The sequence below is a fragment of the Oncorhynchus mykiss genome, chromosome 12 (assembly GCF_013265735.2).
Source record: "Oncorhynchus mykiss isolate Arlee chromosome 12, USDA_OmykA_1.1, whole genome shotgun sequence".
Taxonomy (NCBI): domain Eukaryota; kingdom Metazoa; phylum Chordata; class Actinopteri; order Salmoniformes; family Salmonidae; genus Oncorhynchus; species Oncorhynchus mykiss.
In genome coordinates this window covers 74,610,859-74,633,893 of record NC_048576.1, presented here as the reverse complement: position 1 = coordinate 74,633,893, position 23,035 = coordinate 74,610,859, and the positions used below count along the sequence as shown (strand labels likewise).

The 23,035-nt window shown below is 41.4% G+C and overlaps 2 protein-coding genes across 9 annotated transcripts; both read right to left on the bottom strand.

Moving 5' to 3' along the window:
* Positions 1–1,216: 1,216 nt before the first annotated feature.
* On the bottom strand, positions 1,217–10,586 carry LOC110538405 (transmembrane protein 106B). Of its 7 annotated transcripts, XM_021625208.2 has the most exons (8): positions 10,351–10,539; positions 9,235–9,445; positions 7,022–7,175; positions 6,726–6,866; positions 6,562–6,605; positions 2,983–3,036; positions 2,375–2,540; positions 1,217–1,416 (listed from the first exon to the last, which is right to left on the bottom strand). In XM_021625208.2, the coding sequence occupies exons 2-7, from the start codon at positions 9,441–9,443 to the stop codon at positions 2,423–2,425; spliced, it is 720 nt and encodes a 239-aa protein (XP_021480883.1). In that variant the 5' UTR covers positions 9,444–9,445; positions 10,351–10,539; the 3' UTR covers positions 1,217–1,416; positions 2,375–2,422. The 7 variants fall into 7 exon arrangements, with proteins under 7 accessions (XP_021480883.1, XP_021480886.1, XP_021480887.1 ...); XM_021625211.2 differs by having other exon boundaries at positions 1,218–2,540; positions 10,486–10,586; XM_021625212.2 differs by having other exon boundaries at positions 1,218–2,540; positions 9,235–9,448; positions 10,486–10,584.
* A 347-nt stretch (positions 10,587–10,933) lies between these two features.
* Positions 10,934–22,972, bottom strand: LOC110538404 (next to BRCA1 gene 1 protein). Of its 2 annotated transcripts, XM_036938406.1 has the most exons (20): positions 22,720–22,972; positions 20,376–20,438; positions 20,257–20,275; positions 20,129–20,151; positions 19,786–19,971; positions 18,573–18,650; positions 18,215–18,411; positions 17,760–17,885; positions 17,274–17,477; positions 16,907–17,066; positions 16,483–16,752; positions 16,123–16,330; positions 15,714–16,001; positions 15,454–15,615; positions 14,912–15,329; positions 14,708–14,790; positions 14,243–14,318; positions 13,968–14,064; positions 13,602–13,756; positions 10,934–13,497 (listed from the first exon to the last, which is right to left on the bottom strand). In XM_036938406.1, coding segments are annotated over exons 1-20 (2,916 nt in total). In that variant the 5' UTR covers positions 22,822–22,972; the 3' UTR covers positions 10,934–13,496. The 2 variants fall into 2 exon arrangements, with proteins under 2 accessions (XP_036794301.1, XP_021480881.2); XM_021625206.2 differs by having other exon boundaries at positions 10,934–13,756.
* Positions 22,973–23,035: the final 63 nt, after the last annotated feature.

Here is a 23,035-nt window from a genome sequence, read left to right as displayed (position 1 = left end):
CAACATGACTTTGCCGTGTCGTCCAGGAAGTAGCCCACAATTACCCGTGCCATTAATCCCCAGTTGACTCCAACACTTTGAGAACAATGGAATTAAAATGTACTCTCCAAAGCCTTCTATTGGCTCATGAATATCTCTAATCTGGTAGCGTCTCGCTTGCAGGCACATCAATGATTCCCATTACCTGAGTCAACAACAGCCTATCCCCCAAAGGTGACATGAACACACATCCTCACCACAAACAGAAAAACCTCCCATTTAGGAGGAATCCCCAGATCGGAGTGGTCTACACTAGTCAAGTTTCCCAACTCCAGTCCTGGGGAAAACACAGGACCACAACACAAGCACAACATACATTTATGATCTACACATCAATACTTGAATCAGGTGTGTTAGTGCTGGTATTGAACAAAAATGTGTGGTCACATGGGATCCCCAAAAAATAGAACCATGTGTCTATACAGTTTGGTCATTTTAATGGCTCTAGCCTGGCCAAACCAAGTCTCCACAGTTAGCAGAGGGGGTCACGCTCTACCATCCTCTCATTAGAATGGGGTCTGTTAAATAATAAATGGGGCCATGCTCTGCACTCCTACCGTGTAGTTGCTCAAATATCACAGATGAGGAATTATGGGGATTGGAAACCTGAGGTTTGTGGCAGGCAGCCAAGTCTTGGGTTGTGTTCAGTAGAAACAAACAGGAGAAAACGCTTGGTTACAAGTTCAGGTAGTGGTAATAATATTCTGTTTCAAAAATACATTTCCCTGTTTAATTCTTACTGGATGCAACCCCCAGTGAGTGCCTGTCATGGGTGAGTAAGGACTAGAAGTAGTTGCCAACTGTACGTTGACATGGGTCACGTACAGTTCATTGGCATGGCCACCTGCATTGTGCTATTTTGCAGGTGAATTATCAACTGTGAGACTATAGTCTCAGACAACTGGACCAGTTGACAGGAAGGATAACATGTTCTTAGTAACAGAACAACACTGATTACAACATATCTGTACAAAGTCTTGGAGGACTCTATGAGCACCTTTGATGACTTCCTCTCTTGACCATTGTATCCACTAACACGCCATTATCTTCTCCTTGTCTTTCAGCTGTGAATGAATGTTCACACTCCAGTACAGTGCTAAGATTGACAACAGATACTCAGTGAGTGCATGTGAGACGCTGTGATAATGTTATGTATTATTGATATACAGTACATAAAATTATAGGTTTGTTTTTATTTCTCTACTTTTGTCCATACAGTATTCCCAGCAGTGGTGAAGAACCCATATCCAGTTATTGGTGAAGACTAATATGGACTGCACCCAACTATCTGTGCAACTTCAGCACCACTCAGTGGCCATTTCAAAGTACGACACCCTTGAATCATGTGACCAAACAAGGAAGGTGGAATCACAAAGCCTGAAAAAAAAAGAAGATATTTTAAAGTATTCAATACTGTATTCTATTACTTATTTCACTGATCTGACAAAGGTGAAAACAATGCACTAAAACCATTAATTCAAGGAATAGAGGAAGTAAAGATTGAGTATTTGAACAGGGCACAGAAAACATTGCCATGATTATGCTGTAGTGCAAGAACAAGGGAGTAAATTAGTTAGCTTCCACATTCCAAAAAACCCCATGGTGACACTACTAGTCCATGTGGATTCCTAACAACCTTTCCCCCCCACCCCAATAATCCCATTTCAGTGACACAAAAACCATAGGTGAATTAATATCCAGATCTTGTTATAGCTGTTAGAATTAGCATACAATTAGAGATTATGGTTTAACATACAAATGTGTGGTCTGTAGTCAATCCCAATGGTGTACAAATCAAAGACAGAACTGTAATTCTGATGTTAAGCCATAGAAATGTTCTAAATGGTCTCTACCACAGTCATTATGTGATAAATGCTACATAGTTGCATACATTTAAGAATACTAAATGGTTTTACCTACTTTAACAAATTAAAACGCATACAAAAGTAATTTACTTGTTTGTAGAAGTGCACCGACAATCTGTTTTATAAGAAATTATGCAAAAATATAATATCTAAATTACTCCTTCAAAAATGTGTGCAAATGTGTAGTCCACTCAAGTCTTTCAGTTTCTTTGAAGACAACAGAGTAGCCTTCAGTAGGATGTGGCAAAAAAAAAGTACTTTTCACAGCGCAGAGCCTCCAACCACAGCAATGACCCTACTTAAAAAGCAAGTGCAACAGAGGTGCATAGGAAAGACAAACATAACATTTCAGAGCTTTAATTTTAATTTCAAGCTCCACATTTTTGTAGTTTCTTTCTTCCCCATAACTTGAGGGACATTTGCATTTTTCAAGAAAAAAAACAACTATGGCTTTTGACCACACAGTTCACCTCATGGCCTACTCCTCAGTCATCCCGCCACTCATGGAGCCCTTGGTCTCAGGGTGTAGGGTTGATGAGGTGGGGTGTTGTGGTGTTAGACCCACAGTCGACGTATTCAAACGTGTCCAGGGAAAGCTGCTCAAAGTGGGCCAGGTAGTAGACAGTCATTGACATCCTGAGGGAGGAGGCGGTTACAGATTTTCATCTATTATTTATCAAATGTAACGATCATTTATGTAATGTACCAGATTTTGGTCAGCCAGCTATCAAGGTTTCCTAACCATAGCCATGAGATAAACTCTCCCTTGAGCCATCACTGTACAAACTGGGCCAAGTTAACAAGCAATACAGCCCTTTTATATCCCTTCCTCAGATTTGAACCACTGATAAGAAATAAATAGGTCAGTCGCCAACCCCATTGGTTTACTATGGTTGGGTTATCATCAAAACATTTAGTCATGAATTATGGTATTACATTTTTTCCACTGAACACAGATTCAACATGATTCTGGTTCATTGTTGAATATATGCATTATAATCTAAATGGCTAATCTGTGGGAGCAAAGCTACATTTGAGGGGCGTTTTACCCATACTGACTGACTGGGCACATACTCACTGAAGATGGACAAATAACGTGTGGATCTTGATCGTAGATTTCTTGCAGTAATTGCTGGGAAAAAGAGAAAATAATGAATACCTTCAGGATTTCCTTATAAAAGATGATTTCAAAAACAACCCACTGGGCACAAACTCATTGAATTAGCGCTGTTTCAACGTAATTTGACAACGTATTGTGACGTGGAATCTGTGGAAAATACATTGATTTGAAAAGTCATCAACTGTTGTTTTGAGGGTGAAATTTCAACCACAGGATTATGTGTCATCATGGTAACCACATTTGAGACATTGTATAAAATGTTGAATTTGTACCTTTAAAAACAACGTCAGACATCCAACGTTATATCCACTATCAGAAAAAAACAATGGGCTGGGCAGCACCTCCTACTGAAGAATTCATCCAGCTACAGCTGCCCTTGAGTCTCCCATCTAGGGTTTTAACCAAGCCCAGCCCAGTTTAACTATGCAATTTGTCATTGACTATTACCAATGTGCTATCGTCACTATTATTATTTAAAACTAAATAAATTCACTGTTGCTATCAAAGTCATTCCAAAAGGTAGGTTTAACAGAGTAAATTAAAATGTGATCATACTTTATCACTTATCTTCAATGATGCTATTTAGGCCTATAAAGCATTTGCAAAGTCATCAGCCGTTTAAATTTAACCCAGAATTAATCTAAAAATAGACAACACAATAGGCCAAGCGTTTCAAGCTCTGGTTGACTTCAAATTTAAATGAGGAGATGCACCTTCTGCTTGACAGTTCTCTCTGTGCCAATGACTTAGGCTGACTTTAATTCCAAATGTATAATTTGTGTTGGATTCACATCTCCATCTTAACCAAAAAGTTCAAGTTTGATTTGATCCTATTCTTTATTTAAAGTGCATTTAAAGTTGTATTTAATTGCATTCTTTAATTTAGATTTTTGGTTGAGATGGCTTCATGAATACAACATAAAATTGTTAATTTGTAGACAAACTGGAATTAAAACCAGACTTCAGTGGCAGTCAGTGGCACAGATGGAACTATCCAAGCAGATAATTAAAATCTTCAAACATTTCAATTTGAAACCAACCGAACACAATTCAATATCACTTTTGAAATACAATAGCCTATCGACAAGTTAACAAAATGCTAGGTTGGATGCTGTCTCCAACCCATCTAAAAATAGAAAAGTTAAAGTCTAGAGCACCACAGTTGAGGTGTCATAATACCTATGAATGGGAAAAATGAATGGTGGAAAAACCACTGAATTTTTTAGAAACACTTAAAATAAGGGCTGTTTCTCGTGTAGGCTTACCCTGGCATGACCTTTTGTAACCATGTAAATCTCTTGGACAAGGTGACTTTAATCAATAAAGTCGCCTCTATTTAATCAGATTCGAAAACGCTAATTAGCATCAAAGTAGACATCATGCAAACCTACAAAACCCTGCAAGCTCCTGCGCGTCATCTCTAGCTGACACCTTTGCTAACAGGTAGTGTCAATTTAAAACTTGCACAAGAAAGTTAAAAGAATTCAGGTTTCAAAATGTGGCCAATATATTAATTACTACATTTAGATAGTTAATCCAGAGATTCTTACCTTTGCCTCGATGATTCTTACCTTTGCCTCCATTTGGCAGTCTCATCCAGATCACAGCATTTGTAGTTCTATATGATAGCCACATTAGCATTTCATTTTTTAGGGGTAAATACAGGCGAATATATTGATGTCACCTAGTCCTAGAAACTACACGGTTATCAAAAAGATCATGCCAGGGTAAGCCTACACGAAACACAGCCCTTATTTGAAGTGTTTCTAAAATCCCCTATGGGAAAAATGAATGGTGGAAAACAATTGGAACCATTTCCTTGCTTGACTGCTAGGTTTTATGGACTAAGCCAGTGGCTCAGATGGAACTAGCCAAGCAGTAGATCCAGGTAACTGCCAAAATAATGGAAACACTTGCGTAAACAAGAGATAAAAAGTATATTGAAAGCAGGTGCTTCCCCATAGGTTTTGACTACCATGGCTATCTATGCCCAATTTGATGACAAGTCCCCCATCCACAGGGCACGAGTGGTCACTGAATGGATTGAGGAGCATGAAAACGAGGTGAACCACATGCCATGGCCGAATCAGTAAGCAGATCAACCCAATTAAAACACTTATGGGAGATTCTGGAGCGCACCTGAGACTGCATTTTCCAACATCAACAATACACCAAATTATGGAATTTCTCATGGAAGAATGGTGTTGCATTCCCATAGAGTTTCAGACACTTGTAGAATCTATGCCAAGGTGCATTGAAGCTGTTCTGGCCCATCACCCTATTACGACGGCGGTTCATTTATTTTGGCAGTTACCCATACCTCTCCTTTAAAATGCTGATATTTGGTTGTGTTGTCAACCAAACAATTCAATATTACTTTTGTAATACAGTAAATTGCTTAAAGTTAAGGCTCTCTTACAAGCGAATGTAACATTCATCACTAAAATGAGTAACATATCCAAGACCACATTGAGGATACTGTAACTATACATTTCTTTATGTAACCATATAAAGTCTGCATGTTCAAAAAGCACGCACAGGTCTGTGGAGATCTTCACAATTTCTGTCATCTGTGCAGAATATCAGTTGCACCATATACTTTTAATGTAATCTCAACTGCAATCTAGGCCATTTGGTTCTGCTTTTAGAAGAAGTGCAGTGAAAACTATCTGTTTTTATAAATAAACAAAATATGACATTGCATTCCCATTTGAACTTTGCTGGGTTTTTAAAATGGTTGAAAGCAGTGAGACATTTGGAGTGATGACGACAACCAAAAATCTGATCGTTTTTCCATTGGTTGTGCTTTTAGATGGTTGAAAGCATAGTGATAATACATTGGAAATTCATCTAACTTTTAGCTGTCTTTTTGAGTGGGTGAATATAGGTTGTAATCTCATTGATCAAGATGTTAGCCAGATTTTAACCAAGTACCCACGTTGAAATGACATGGTGTGCCCAGTGGGAATGCTTTTGACTTCTTTCAGTCCAGAGGCACTTTCATTTTGTAAATAGGAATTGCTACTGCTAGTGACAATTAGCCTGCAACACATGGAGGAAATTGAGATGAATTGCACATGCCAGTGCTCCCAGCTAAGCAGGTTATGCTAGTTTATGTATGCTTATGTACTTTTGTAAGCCAAATACTTAATCAATCTGTTCAAACATTTGACAGTCATGCCTCAGACTTTCTCCAAATACAAAACACATTTCCAGTTTTGCTTTGTCTTTATACATTATTCAAAACAACTAGCCAAGAAAATGGCAGAGAATAACTGTTTGTAGAGCACACAAAATCAATTCTCACATTTACAGCAAATTAGTTACATTACTTTCACATGACAACATGCCACAATCAAAATAAGCTTAACTTTACAGCACAACTAAATTAAAAGGACTGCGTCACTATATTATAAGTGTGTTACCATGGCACTTTGTGTAACCAAACAGCCACAAAAGTAGCTTTATATCTCACTACTGACTCGATGGAAGATTCAGCACCAGACATAGTATAACCTTGGTTAAATTTGTACTTACTTCAGACCCTCCTCCACTAGCGTGACAGGAATCTCAAAGGCAAACTGTCAGGGGAAATAAGGAAGAGCGTTAGTGAGTCAAGTAACAATACTTAGAGGCTTACAGAATCTCTGCAGATCTCATTCTCTGCAGTATAGCAGTTGGTAATGAGGGCAGGTGCTCACCGTTTTGTCGGTGAGTGGTTTGACAGTGGTGACATTTTTCATATCAGCCTTGCCCACAACCGTTTTATCAAAAAGAGCCTGCACTGTCAAGTTGTAGGCCTGAACTGTAAAGAAGTTGTCATTGGTAATATTCAGGATGTTCTGTGATGGGAGAGAGACAAGGCGATTATTACATTCATCTCCAAAAACACTCCAGTGATGCAGAGGAAGAGACAAGAGGCCAATACTTTTATGGCATAGCCCAGATAGAAACCGACTGTGTGGTATATGAATGAATAAGGCCAATGAGGTCTCACCGTGATGTTCATTTGGACAGTGGTCGGGGTGAAGTAAACATAGACAGACTTGACAGCCACAGGTGAGAGGATAACACTGCGAGGAAACAAGAAGAAGAGGACCAGCGAGCTGACCAGCAGGCACAGCGTCACTGACACAGTGACATACAACTTCCTGTAGGGGGACATGATATGTACAAGTTGAGTATTGATTGAAGGCCCAGCGCAGGCCCAGCACAGCAAGAATGGCTGCATTGCATTGGCCATTTTAACATACCGCAAGCGTTTTCATGCAGTATACACAAACACACCTCAATATGTTTGTGTGTTTGATATCATATTGTACAACAGCTGATGAAATTAACACTGTAAAAGTGTGCTTTTTTTTTGCTGGTTGAAAATGCAATCTACACAGGATCTTATCAGCAGGTTTGCATGGCCAGAAGTTTTAGATTTCCATGGTGACATCACCATGCCGTTAGTAGTAGAGGTTGACCGATTAATCAGAATGGCTGATTAATTAGGACCGATTTCAAGTTTTCATAACAATCGGAAATCGGTATTTTTGGGCGCAGATTTTTTAATTAATACCTTTATTTAACGAGGCAAGTCAGTTAAGAACACATTCTTATTTTCAATGACGGCCTAGGAACGGTGGGTTAACTGCCTTGTTCAGGGGCAGAATTACATATTTTCACCTTATCAGCTCGGGGGATCCAATCTCGCAACCTTACAGATAACTAGTCCAATGCAATAACGACCTGCCTCTCTTGTTGCACTCCACAAGGAGACTGCCTGTTGCGCGAATGCAGTAAGCCAAGGTAAGTTGCTAGCTAGCATTAAACCTATCTTATAAAAAACAATCAATCATAATCACTAGTTAACTACACATGGCTGATGATATTACTAGATATTATCTAGCGTGTCCTGCGTTGCATATAATCTGACTGAGCATACAAGTATCTATGTATCTGACTGAAAAATGGTAGGCAGAAGCAGGCGCGTAAACATTCATTCAAACAGCACTTTTGTGGATTTTGCCAGCAGCTCTTCGTTGTGCGCTGTTTATGACTTCAAGCCTATCAACTCCCGAGATGAGGCTGGTGTAACCGAAGTAAAATGGCTAGTTAGTTAGCGCGAGCTAATAGCGTTTCAAACGTCACTCGCTCTGAGCCTTCTAGTAGTTGTTCCCCTTGCTCTGCATGGGTAACACTGCTTCGATGGTGGCTGTTGTCGTTGTGTTGCTGGTTCGAGCGAGGAGAGGGACGAAGCCATACTGTTACACTGGCAATACTAAAGTGCCCACAATTCAATAGTCAAAGGTTAATGAAATACAAATGGTATAGAGGGAAATAGTCCTATAATAACTACAACCCAGAACTTCTTACCTGGGAATATTGAAGACTCATGTTAAAAGGAACCACCAGCTTTTATACGTTCTCATGTTCTGAACAAGGAACTTAAACGTTAGCTTTCTTACATAGCACATATTGCACTTTTACTTTATTTTCCAACACTTTGTTTTTGCATTATTTAAACCAAATTGAACCCGTTTCATTATTTACTTGAGGAAAAATTGATTTTATTGATGTATTATATTAAGTTAAAATAAGTGTTCATTCAGTGTTGTTGTAATTGTCATTATTACAAATAAATTTTTTAAATGTATATATATATATTTTTTTAAATCGGCATTGGCCTTTTTGGTCCTCCAATAATCGGAATTGAAAAATCATAAAATTGGTCGACCTCTAGTTAGTAGACCAATAACAAAAAGCTCCAAACCTCTGCAAATAACAGCTAGTTTTCCTCTCTTCAGTCATGCTGCATTCAACTGCTAACTTGCTAACTGGTTGTTATACACGTGCTGCGTTCAAGAAATCAGCAAGTCGGGTGTTCCGACTAGCATGTGAACGTGGCATACGACCACGTTGCTATAGAAAGTTAGCTAAAAAGCTTATTAATGGAAATCTATTACAGTAAGTTAATTCATTGTTACCCAGAAATTATTTTTGGGGAAAAATGTCTTCATTGCATTGGCCATTTTAACATACCACAAGCGTTTTCATGCAGTATACACAAAACACACCTAGATACAGATGCCCACTCACGGAACGCAATAATACTTTGCACACACACTGAACATCTCTACACACCATAGACTTAAAAGACCTTCTAAATGATGCATGTAGGTAATAAAACAATTGTTGCTGTAAATCTCAACATGGTCTTACGTGTGTCGTGGTTTCAGCCTCTGATCGGAGCAGGGGATCACTGCCACCAATTTGCTCTCCTGGCCTCGTGGGATGCGGCCCGTACCCTGGCAGGTTGGGCAGTCCAGTGTTTCCTCAGAGTGTCTCCTGTTAGAGGTCTTTCTCCTGTCCTGCTGGGGTACGATGGACTGCTCATCATTCTCACTGGGTTGACTGGAACCAGCTCCCATGCCTGCTAAAGAGACAGTCATATATACAGGTAACTGCCAAAATAATGGAAACGCCAATAGCAGGTGTCTTAATAGGGCATTAGGCCACTACGAATCACCAGAACAGCTTCTATGCACCTTGGCATAGATTCTACAAGTGCCTGGAACTCTATTGGAGCGACACCATTCTTCCACAAGAAATGTCATAATTTGGTGTTCTGTTGATGGTGGTGGAAAACACTATCAGACACTGTTCCAGAATCTCCCATAAGTGTTCAATTGTGTTGAGGTTACTGACACACCTGTGGGGACATATTTGACTCCCCTTCAAAATCCTATTTTCCCTAACCATAACCTCAAACCTAACCTCAAAGTCACTGAGCTCTCTTCTTCTAGCCAAAATAATAGGCAACTGGGGATTTTTTATATGACCCTAAGCATGATGGGATGTTAATTGCTCAATTAACTCAGGAACCACACCTGTGTGGAAGCATCTGCTTTCATTATACTTTGTATCCCTCTTTTACTTTGGAAGTTACCTGTAATGTTAGTTGCTTAACATCAATATAATGATACTTTACTATGTGATATTTGTGACGACAAAGGATTATATTCTGTGTATGTATGTGCTTTGCTATCTTGGTGTATTTCACAATGGAGATGATCTTAAATGCATACAATTATACGATGTTTCATTATCTTCGCAGACACCGAACCAATTAGATCGAAGTCGGCTTTGTCCATACATCAGCCAACACCTTCAGTGAATTCATTCTACAATTTAGCAAATAACCGATGGCGAACGTTAGTTTTATTCTAAACAGAAATTTGACTACGCATTTACAACACTCCGCATACAAGTCTTGTGATGAGTTTCGTTTCTCTGCCACCCCTGAAGAAAACAACTTGTTGCACTGTGTTTACTTGCCTTGTTTTTGGAGTGTTACGATTTATAAAGACGGTGCCGTCGTCAAGATTATCTGTAATTTAACTCCACACCATATGCCTCACAGCAGTCGTGAAAAATTGTCTAATATTCTTCTTATGTTGGTCACATACTCACTGAGCAGTGGCGCAATTTCCTATCCAGATGATGATGACGCAGCGTAATTTTGCTGCCACCCACAGGAAATAATTAAAGCCGCTATATGTAGCTTTTTGGGGAACACGACCAAATTCACATAGAAAGATGAGTTCTAGATCTGTAATTTTCATTGAAAGAAATCTAAGAAGCGGTAGATGTGTTTTATTTTTATGCTTCCCGTGATTGTTTTATTTTTGAGTCTTTTACTTTGTTTTGTACACCAGCTTCAAACAGCTGAAAATACAATATTTTTGGTTATAGAACATATTTAAGTGGTTTAGATGGTACAATTCTTTTTACACTGCACTTGCTCGTTTAGTCACAAACTGAAATTAGATAAATGTTAGCAACCAGAAAATATATATCTGCATAGTGCAGGTTGCCTACTCAATGTTTTTTTTTAAACAAAGTCAAATAAATACATTGATTCCTGGTTGTGTATGTGAGCATTTTAAATGTTTTATTTAGCCTTATTCAAATAAGTGACATTAAGTGTAGTGACTTTTATTAGAGACAGATATTTGTACATCACAGGTAGCCTATGTATTTTAATTGCTTGGAAACCCAACATTGAATTCTAGGTATGCAGAAATGAGCGTTTGAATCTCTACAAGCCAAAATGTTGAATAAAATAGTTTTTACGTACTTTACCGGTTGTCTGTGTGGTTGGTCCTTTTGGTGGAAGGAATGTGAGACAATATCCACAGGAAAGTAGAATTACATTCAGATTTCTATCACCTGAAGCGTGCGCAAAACCATGTAAACACGTGCACGAGCTCGGCAAGTAATGCATATATTTTTATCATGTGTGCATGCCGGTAAAGTACATTAAAATATAATTTTATTCAACATTCTGGCTTGTAGAGGTCGTGAGTATAAACTTTTCCTGATTCATATGCTAAATTCTGCCCGACCTAGAATGCAATGCAATTCAATGTCAAGGTTCCAGGCAAGTCTTAAGTGCAACACAGAAAGAGTTCAGACAAACTGCACATTATCCCTCCCCCAAAACTTTTTGGAGTTCTTATTCTTCATCCTCTATGAAAATATCCTGCCCATATATGGAAGGTATGAATGTTTCAAGTACATGTATGGAGAAATGTATGAATCACACGGTTTCTGATCTCCATTAACCTGCCATAATTTCTGACATATGTGGGAAAAGCTTACTTTAATTTTAATTCAAAAGACCACAATCCTTATTGTCCTTGAATTCAGTTTCTCCTTGACAGTTGACTCATAAGTGGTAATAAATCAGATACCATCACCTGGTAGGACTGTACATTTTAGTCATTTAGCAGACACATCCTTTGGTAAGACAAACCCTAAGAACCATTAAGACTACACTATACCAAAATAGGGTCGATTCAAAGGGTTTTTGTACTAATGATTTTTACCAATATCAATTTGCTACGTTATATGACTGGCAACTAATTATTTTTCACAATGCTCACAACCCTGTCATGTTCCCCATAGTGTACAAGACTTAAGCAAAACCTTCCAGTATCTTTTCTTCAAATATAAACATATTAGAACAGTGGGAATTCAAGCACAATGACATGAACAAGCTTCAACCAGAAGAACATAGGCAAATCTTCCTTAACATTTCCAAAACAGCCCTCAAGCAATCAAGTCTAAAACCAAAAATATTTTAACTAAGATTACCTCCTAAGATTACCTCCTAAGATTACCTCCTAACACGTTAGCATTTCCATATTGGAAAAAAAATAAGTATTTCAAACTTGTTACATACTGCTTGATTTCAGTTTTGAAAGAACTTGACGTACATTTTTTAAAAGAATGATACTAAGTGGAAAAAATGATACCAAGTTTAAAGAATGATACCAAGTGGAACGAGTCAATGCTTTTGATATATCATGATCACCAGGCCCCCTGTATGGTTCTGAAAATAACCCCCCTCCCTCTGAGGACAATATTGAGCAGATTGAAGACATTTTGTAAAGGAGGTTAATTCATTTCTTGATAAATAAAATCCCTTCAACAGGATCTTAAAAATGATAACGTCCTTCACTTCTTGAGCAGCTAGTCTTTTGGGTTTGCATCAATATTTGTCTTCCATGTGCAAAAAAAAAACAACATTTTTATATTATATTTACATGATTATTTTTAAACCCAAATATACTCCTAGTTAAGATTGGTGATTAAATTACCCTCTCAAAATGGAACTAAATGGACCATCAATGTAATGGTCCTCATTTCAAAAATATTTCTTGTGTACATCATTACGCACAAATATCCATAGCATGTTGTCAGCCATGGCACGACATCACAGAAAGTAGGGGAATGATGATCTTCAATCAATAAGATACACATCATATGTCTACAGTATGCTGATACTTTGAACAGTTAAGCTGAGAAAGGTTTAAGCATGTGGGTGTGTGTGTGTTTAATTGCTGTGATCTGAAAGAAGCATAGCATTCTCCAACACTGACAGTCATTCACGCTTGGAACGAGGACCTGACGTGTCCACTATGCAAACACTCTATGAAGTTGATTAACATCATACAATGTTGACTATTGCCACAGCTTATCATTTGGTAAGACCTATATGGTTCTGGCTCTGTGATAAATAGTACACCCATCACCCCTTCAGCTAAACGTACACATACTGTAACGCTTGTTGAATATACCTGGTCTATGGCTGCATATTCAGCCTGTATTCCAATCAATGACTTCAAGGGTGAGTATACTGTTTAACAGGAATGGCTCCGCGATAGCAACTTGTGATATGTTTGCCATTTGTTAACACAGCAATGAAGGTGTTCTCCTGGAAAGAGTAGCCCACCTCATCCACCCCCCTTCAGTCTCCCCCTTTCCTATGCAAAAGCTAACAACCAGAAACAGACATGTTAAATTAATCTACAAACATACATACATACAGTAGCTATTTGATAGTCTAAATATCCCAAAGTCCGTGGGAATGTCTCTTTAGGTCATAACCAGGATATCTCCTGTCAACTTGGGCCAAATCTAAGAGAGGAAGAAGAGACAAGAGGTCAAGGCAGCAGAGGTTACACCCATGACACCACCCCAGCTCCTCCTCCTCCCTCTCTCCTCAGTAGCGGGTGGAGTACCAGTCATTGTCGGTCATCTGGACCAGTTCATTGACCACGTCCAGCAGGTTGTAGTTGTGTTTCTTCAGCAGCCGCTGGTTGAGCGGCCGGTCACCAAAGCCCATCTCCACCAACACCCCCATCATGGTGTCCTGGGTGGCTCCATCCACTGGGGGCTGCAGGAAGGACAGCATAGGGTTTAAAATACACCTAGATACTAACTTGACTCTGATAGTCAGTAATGACATGCTAAAGTAGCCGTACGGTGGTGGCATTCCAGTTTGATGTCTCAACCACCATGTTAATATGATATAGAAATCTTCTGAGATTGCAAAGGATGACCTTGAATGCCATCACAGCACTGTAGGAAGTGAATGGAGGACTGACCTGCACTGGGCCAGGCTGCCCAGTGAACAGAGCCTTGTAGGCGGATGCTGCGACAGACAGGGCTCCTTTCACCAGGCCTCCAGTGATGCCTGGGTGCCTAGAAGGAACAAGACAGACAGAGAGGGCCAGGGATTGAGTCTTACTGACACCATTTTGTTTCTGGTTAGCTAACACTAACATCATTAAATTGAAGTTCCACTTTAACAATCTCTTTAACAAGAGATCTCGGAAAATATTAGCATCTGAACTGACTGAGTTGCACATCAGGGTCCCACCTAGGGTCTTCAGAGTTGTCTTCTGAGTCACCAGAAGCAGATGGGCTGTCTGGTTGGCTGTCTGGGTGCTTGGAACCTTTCAGACACAACCACAGAGATGACTGGTTGGTTATGTTCTGGGATAAGGATATACCGATATGCTCATATGGATAAGTTGTAGAGCTCTAGAGGAGAGTGTATAGAAGGTGCTCTTTGACAAGAATGACTCCAAGCAGACCTCTCCTCCATAGTCATTGATCTAGTGCTTAGTACTTGTGTTTGTTAGAACCAAGCAGACATTGTACATTCAATATTACCGCTGAATGATCAGACAGCAAGAAGGCACTGCAGCAAGCAGAAAACATTATTACTGTTAGGGCATTGTCGTCAGTTAGGCCCAACTGCCTTCATGTGACGAGCAAAAACACTTTGTTTCCTTTAGTTGCTGGAACTACTGTTCAGTATGTGACCGTGTGTGTTCCTTACCATCATCTGACTCTCCCTGCTGGTAGACCTCAGTCCTGTCCAGGGACTCTGCTGCTGCTTCGGTCTGATCATTGCTGTCTAGGCTGAAGACAACACCAACAATATACGTCTACATTTTGGAACATCTCAGCAATTTAGCACTGTCAAAATGTGTAATAGCACTGTAAACCTATTTCCAAGCACTGCTGGCCCAAGGTTTCTCACCTGGGTGTAAGAGCTGAGTTGAGCCGAGGGGGTGCCACCACCACAGGGGTTAGGGGCACGGCGTCCAAAGTCTGGGAGGTGCACAGCATATCGTTGGCGCTGCTGGAGCCTGAAACGGTCTCTTCTGCTTCATCTTGCTCCCCCTCGGGAGTGGTACGGCCCTGGCTGTCAGGGTCTGTGGGCGTGTCGGGGGCATCTCCAGGCTGGGAGAGGGCGGAGCTGTACATGGATTCTCCCAGCGGGCGGCTGGTGTCGAAGCAGTCAGGGAGGATGATGATGTAATCCTCGGATGAGGCCGAGGAGGAACGGCTGCGGGCTCCCCTGTTCCCCTCTGTCAACTCTCCTTTATCTTCGCCCTTGTCTTTGTCCCCTCTGGCGTCCATGCAGATGCTCTCGATGTCTGACTCCAGTCCCTCATCTGCAAACAGTCAAACTATTTAATTGTTGTTTTTTACCGGACAACAGGGCCCAGATTTGAGCTCAAGTGGTATTTATCAACCAATCAACTAATTGAAAACAGGTGGATAAGTTGGGCCAATCACCTGGCATCATCAGCTCTGGTATAGCCAGCTGGGGTGGTGCTAGGGCTGGGGCCACGGGGGATATGTCCCGGGTTTTCTCCGACCTCACCTCCAAACGCTTCTCAACACCTTTCCCTTTAAGAGAAGAGGAGGCGGAGCCCCCTTGGGCTGCTGGGCGGACCACTGTGAAGATCAGGGAAAGGAATTTTGGTTACACAATGTTATGGCCCTTAATCTGGTATTAACATAGGCTTCATATGGAACTAATTAATAAAAATCACCTTTGCCGGGGCAGTTCCCACGCAGGGGTGTGTGGTCTGGGGCCTCCTCCAGTGTGAGCGAGCGCATCACCGTCTCACACACAAACTGAGTCCCGCTCATATCCTCCTCTCCCTCCTCCTGGGCTGGAACCCGGCCCCCCTCCGCCCCTGGCACCAGGCCCTGAGATGGCTGGATGCTTGTGACTCCCTGGGCCTGATGGGCCTCTGCTTCCTCCTGGATCAACCGCAGGGTGGGCTTCTCCTGCAGGGGACCGTCATGGGGCAAAGGGGATATGCACGGGGTCATATCTGTGTGGAAGAGAGAGAATGAGATAGAAATTCAGAAAAAGAGACGGGGAGACCCTAAGTGCAGTCAACTGATTAAGAACACCCTGCAGATTTAGCATGTGAATAGCAATGGAAGGCTTACCTGCCGGGGTGTTGTTGGGCACGCTCTCTAGTTCCTGAACAATGTTGATGTCCAGCAGCTCAAAGGAGAGTAAGTCCTGGGCTGTGAGCAGGTCCACAGAGGGAATGTAGTATTCTCGTTCGCCTTGGTCCACTGACATGAGTGCTTGATCCCTAGAGGCTGCAGCACAAGACTTCCCACCCTTATCTGTGGAGAGGGTGTTCTTCCCCTGTAGAGCACCAGCAGATCAAAACAAATGTTACCCAGACAGAATACACACTTAACTGAGATTACTACCATCTTTTCCAGAGAACTACAGCATTGTATAGCAGTTTGGGACTGGCCACTGAGAACCAAAGTCAAGAGGGTGGGTGGACTTGCCTGTGGGGTGACGCAGGGCGACACCAGCACGCCATCTGCCATCATGGCTGCAGGGGCCAAGGGGTCCACCACAATGCTGCACCAGACGCGAGGGCCAAACTGCTCCCCACTGTGTGCCAGACGCCAGTGGGAGGTGTATGAGCCTTCTAGGGCCGGGGCGCATAGGGCCACGCTTACTACGCCCACCTGACCTGGATGCAGGAAAGGCACAGCCACCTCACGCCAGCGGTCACCCGACGCCACCGCCAGATTCCCCCACATGAACTTCAGCTGAGAAGGAGATGGGGGTAGAGGGGGGGGACATAACATTGACAGTCTAACTCTCATCGTCGTGTCCTCTCTTTCTGCTAAGATTACTGTGGCTGTCAATGGTAACCTCAGATAATGTGCATATCCCAGGTGCATCCTCAGCCCATAATAGTACCTTGGTTTCAGAGCTCCAGCTCACGCTGCCAGTGTTTCTCATCTTCCAGTACTTGATGAACCTGGTGCCCGGGCGAAGACGAGTCCCATCAGGCAGGTTCTCGTCCAGAAACAGGGCCGTCATGGCTGGCACCACCAGAGGGCATGGCCGCTTGGGACGCCTGCGGGTCAAAGCCCCAAAATACACTATTAAACATCTCTCTCCAAAGCACAACTCCCTCTGTCCTTTCCCTCCATTTGACAGCAGTCTAACTAGAGACAAGACCTGTGCCTCTCACTGATTTGACCTCAAGATATACTGAATACCAAGCCTTGCAAGCAGTATCTACTTTCATCTAATTTTGGTGAACTGTCCCTTTAAGACATACTCCGGGCTGTTGGCCTGGGTGGCCCTGGGTTGGAGCAGGACGGGGGAGGAGCTCCCGTCTCCGGCGGCACTCCACTGCAGGCCCCTCCTTTCCATCTTCAGCTGCTTCCTGATCTCCTTTACCTCCGCCTTCAGCTGACGCTTCTCAGCCTTCAGACGCTGCTTCTCCGCCTTCCGGAAGCTCCGGTCCCCTCGCCGGTAGAACCTGGGGACGAGGTAGGGAAGGGAAGAGTGCAAGGGTTTCTGATTGGCCATCATAGGACAGATACAGTTCTGACAACTTTCTGATGACAATGATCATTGTAGGATTGAAAATTACAAATACAAAACAACCACCAAAATGGAGAGTAATTTCTCATATCAAACCGTAGCAGCCCCAAAAACAAGAATTAATTAACATTGGCACCCCATAAGCATTAAATGAGGTTCCAAAAACGGAACATATGTAACTGTTACAATATGTAATATTTTCTAACCCTGGTCTTACCTGCTGTGGTCTGGGGCTGGTGAGCCGTGCTCAGGGATGGAGAGGGGTGTTCTGGCTCTCACCAGGTTGTGGCTGGGGTCGTGGGAGAAGCTGCAGGGCTCACACAGTGTGCAGGACGTACACACACTGGGAAAAAGACACCAGACATTCAGGGAGCGGCACACCAAACAAAGGGCCTTCTGATTATTTTAAACTGATCTTCTTAGGTTTCGCATACTGAAGAAATGGAAATGACAACTGATCGAAGGAATTTGTTTGTTTTGGAGCAACACAATGTATGTTGGAGGCACTAAATTAAAAGTAAGTGGGAGTAGGCTATTTACAAAAACATGTAAGAAATATCTGATTACATTAGTGTTTATTTACCTTTACTCACATTTGAACTAATTCACATTTGTCAATGTCCTCCCTAGTCTCTCTCTGAGCCACTTCTCTTCTCCTCCTCCCCTTCTCACCTGCACTGGTATCCTCCCCCAGCGGTCTGGCCCCGGCAGCTGCTGCAGGCAGGTGTGGAAGTAGGACCCCCAGGCAGGGTGGAGGAGGTCACCTCAGGGATCTGGGCCTCAGCCCCAATGGGCTTGTGGATGCAGCACTGGCCCGAGAACTCCCGACAGATCTTCTCCACTGCCTCCCTCACTACTTGGTCTTTGAACTGGATGACAAGAGTTTGGGTTACTGGTTAGCTAGTGAGTTTAATTTCAATCTATAAAAATATACACATACAACCATATAATGTCAAGGTTAAGTGGTATGATTCTAAATAGTACATTCATTGAAGATAAAACCGCAGTAATTTCCAAATCACCTCCTCACCTTCTCCATGTAAGATGTAAACCATGCTGGAGGCGTCTTATCTTCCTCTTTGGTCCCCTTTAGTTCTTTCATGATCACCTTGGAAACCAAAGTAGAAACACTTTGGTGAGAAATCAGACAATTAAGTCATATTTATTTTAGGACACAATGATTTAAGTTTGGTCTTTACTTGTATTAAATGATTACCTAATGACACAAAAGCTCATTCAATTTGAAAGAATTCGCTTTATAAAGTAATAGTGCTGAGCAATAAGTACTTCCGAGGTCGATTAGATTATAAAAACAACATTAAATACACTATGCATTATGTGGGTTGAATGCTGTAACACAGACTAAAGCAATTCATAAAAATCCCATGAAGGTAGTGACTGCCCATTACTGCTTATAAACCATCATTTATTCACTGAACTTTAATAAAATATTTCAGTTGTTGTGTATATTACATTTGTTTTATTTGATTACTTTATTATTTCAAGTCATCTCTTCTCTATAGAGCTGCTGCCTATGCAGTCTGACAAAATCTAAAAATGTAGTTCTTGAAAGTAAATAAGGCATACTTTTATGACTGCTAAATAGATTGTGTATTTTCTGGCAGAGGTACCTCACGAAGCAACAGTTGCTCTCTATATCACCCCACGCAATGGATTATGGTCATTGTAGTTCATTACCACATTGTATGCGCTAAATTATGTCGAATATGGGCCATTCGGAATCTTCAACTCCCTTCTACATCACACAGTTCAGGCTGGATTTAATTTATCTCTAGAGAAACTGAGATGTGCGCATTGAGCGAAATGGAAGTGCGCAAACGAATGAAATGGAATTCAAATAAATATATATAACCTTTTTTTTTTGTACCTTTATTTAACTAGGAAAGTCAGTTAAGAACAAATTCTTATATTACAATGACGGCCTACCCCAGCCAAACCCTCCCCTAACCGGGACGACACTGGGCCAATTGTGCGCCGCCCTATGGGACTCACGATCACGGCCAGTTGTGATACAGCCCGGGATCGAACCTGGGTCTGTAGTAACGCCTCTAGCACTGCGAGGCTGTGCCTTGGCCCGCTGCACCACTCAGTCCCTATAATTTAACCAACATCGGTCAATTAGTTGTTTAAAAACCGAAACATAACCAAAATGTTGGTTAATCGCTCAGCACTATTAGGTAGGAAGAATACAGCAGTGTGTATATCTATAGCTCTGTCCTTACCATGCCCTGTTCGGGGACAGCAGCCTGGACCTTCCGGCTCACCACCTGAGCCAGGGTTGGGCAGTGCTGTGGGGGACGGAACCCTCTCTTGGGCTCCCCTCCACTGGCCTTGGCCGGCACACGCGTGGGCTGACCCCTGGTCTCATACACATTCATGTGCAGCCGGTTCCCTTGCCTGGATGCACTCTGATGAAATAAACAGAGTAATGATGGTTAATCTATTGCTTTGTTACTTGAAGGCGTATTTTGGATCCTGCCTCAGGTAACAGTTCCACTTCACTTGAACCTTTTGTCATCATAAGGCCTAAGCAGGGACAGGAGTCAGATTTAAGTTACCACCTACCTTTAATGCCTCCTCATACTCCACTAGAAGAGGAAAAATATAATTATTGGACATGTTACATTGAACAACTAATATTATGTTTGATACAAAACATAACACAATATTATGTTTGGTGCTTTACTACTCACTTTGGCTGTTTATGGATACCTGAAACACAAAATGGAAAGGTATTGCAACAACATTGTAATAGCATTATATTACCATTCCCAACAAATTAACATTGCTGTAATTCTTTGCTCTCACTCACCTCCTCATTCTCCTCATCAAAATAAGTAACCTGTAGATTACACAGGCCAAAGGACCTTTTCACCTGTAGACAAAAGACACAATCTATAAACCAACCAGTGTATTACATGACTTACCAAGCTGTTTCTCAAACAAAGGACAGGCGCCTCCAAATGACATAAAAGTGATCATTTCAAGGAGAGCCAAAAAGCAATCATGTTATCACGGTTATATTTATGCTATGCCGTAGTATCCCATATTTGCTAATTGAATGAACAATCAGGGCTATGATGTAGCATATGATGCCTGAAAGGAAAATTGACTGATCTCCTTGAAGGCAATGCCATGGCAACATGGAGACACAATGGCAATTTCAATGAGGATGAACTCCGTCACTGGTGACTGGACAGTGGAGTGACAATGGAGTCTGAGCTTGCTGCTGCCAGGAGATTCAGAGGAAAACAGTCTCATAAGCTCTCCTTATTGGAAAACCAACAACTGGCATCCACCATTCACCTTGCACTCACTGAAATTAAGATTTCCCATTTTACTGTGGGAAGAGAGCGAATTCAGCCCACTGCAAGATATTTTATTGCCTTGCTTTGGAAAGTGACATCTTGGCATAAGGGGATGTTGTCAGAGGAGGAGGCTTGGCTCAAATGTTTATTTTGACATCATATGGCTGGGCTGTTAAACCCTGGAGTGAGAGACAGAAGCCTCAAGTGTCATAAGCCAGACTCGCCCTCAAATTAATACCCTCCACATACTGACGTCAAATAGAGTACAGTACTAACACGAACCAAGCTATCATAGGCGAGTAATATGTTATATTATTGTATTTATGAAAAGGAAATGAGAACCACAGAGAACTAGCAACATTAACTGTAGCATGCAGTGTAGCCATCCATCTCAATAGCCTGACTGTTGTCAATAAAGTGTCACTGGGGTAAATATGAATTAATCCCAAAATGATGCAACTGAATAATAGATGATAATGGGGCATTTTATTTTTTTACCTTTATTTAACTAGGCAAGTCAGTTAAGAACAAATTATTATTTAAAATGATGGCCTACCAAAAGGACTCCTGCGGGGATGGGGCTGGGATTATTTAATTGTTTTATTTTAAAATATAGGACAAAACACACATCACATCACGACGAGACAACACAACACTACATAAAGAGAGACCTAAGACAACATAGCATGTCAGCAACACATGACAACATAGCATGGTAGCAACACAACATGACAACATGGTAGCAGCATAAAACAGTACAAACACAATTGGGCACAGACAACAGCACAAAGGGCAAAAAGGTAGAGACAACAATACATCACACAAAGCAGCCACAAACGTTAGTCAGATTGTCCATGAGTAGATAGGTTCTGCTTGTAGTCTATTTTGACAGCCACGGATTAAAGCGCTCCTATCAAGAATGTCACTGGTCTTCCTTACTGTTGTTGTTACCACCATTGACATGTCATATGTCATATGGAATGAACTGCAACAACAACAAAAATTCACTAAAGCTGGAGACTTACCTCCCTCACTAGCTTTAAGCACCAGCTGTCAGAGCAGCTCACAGATCACTGCACCTGTACATAGCCCATCCAATCAACCTCATCCCCATACAGTATTTATTTATCTTGCTCCTTTGCACCCCAGTATCTCTGCACATTCTACCATTCCAGTGTTTAATTGCTATATTGTAATTACTTCGCCACCATGGCCTATTTATTGCCTTGCCTCTCTTATCCTACCTCATTTGCACATACTGTACATAGATTTTTCTACTGTATTACTACTGATTGTATGTTTGTTTATTCCGTGTGTAATTCTGTGTTGTTGTATGTGTCGAACTGCTTTGCTTTATCTTGGCCAGGTCGCAGTTGCAAATGAGAACTTGTTCTCAACTACCTGGTTAAATAAAGGTGAAATAAAAATGTTTACTCATCTACGTGGATGCCCTCTGCAGGGCAGGCAACAAATTAATGTCTAATGTATCTTCAGAAAAATGAAGGCCTATTGTAATATATACACTTTTATAAATAGCAGCGCCTCTTATTTTAGCATTGATCGATATTATGTTGTTGCGACTGGGATGTTGTTGTAGTACTGATATTCTGTTCGTTTAGATCGCTAGCTACTGTAACTACTAGCTAACATTAGGCCCTAAATTGTTCAATACTGGATTGTCATAGCTAGAACAATGTTCTCAACTAAAGGGTATCAATCATTTATACAAGGTATACAACATTTAGCAAATAAGCGGCCGACGATCGATGGTTGATAGCTTTAGTTTCAGTAAAGGTATGCCAAGATGAATGCTGCTATGAAAACACCAGCGTCGTTATAATTGCTTACCATGGCCTCCATTGACTCCCAACTCTTCGTCTCCGAACCTGACAGGAGAAAATTCTTCGCATTCCCCCTGAAATTCACCTTCAAATTGATGTAGAAGTCCATTGCTCCTTGTTTCTATGAATTAAAACATATCAAGGAAAACAAAAATGAATCACTATTGCCGAGATAAATACAGATAGTCTGCCTTTATGGTATGTGACTTATCCGGATGAGGCGTCTTTTCTGTTTACATCATCAGCTATGTAAACACACCCATATGATCACGTGACAGAAACGCATATTTGAATCAATGTTGCCCAAAAATAAACACGGACAC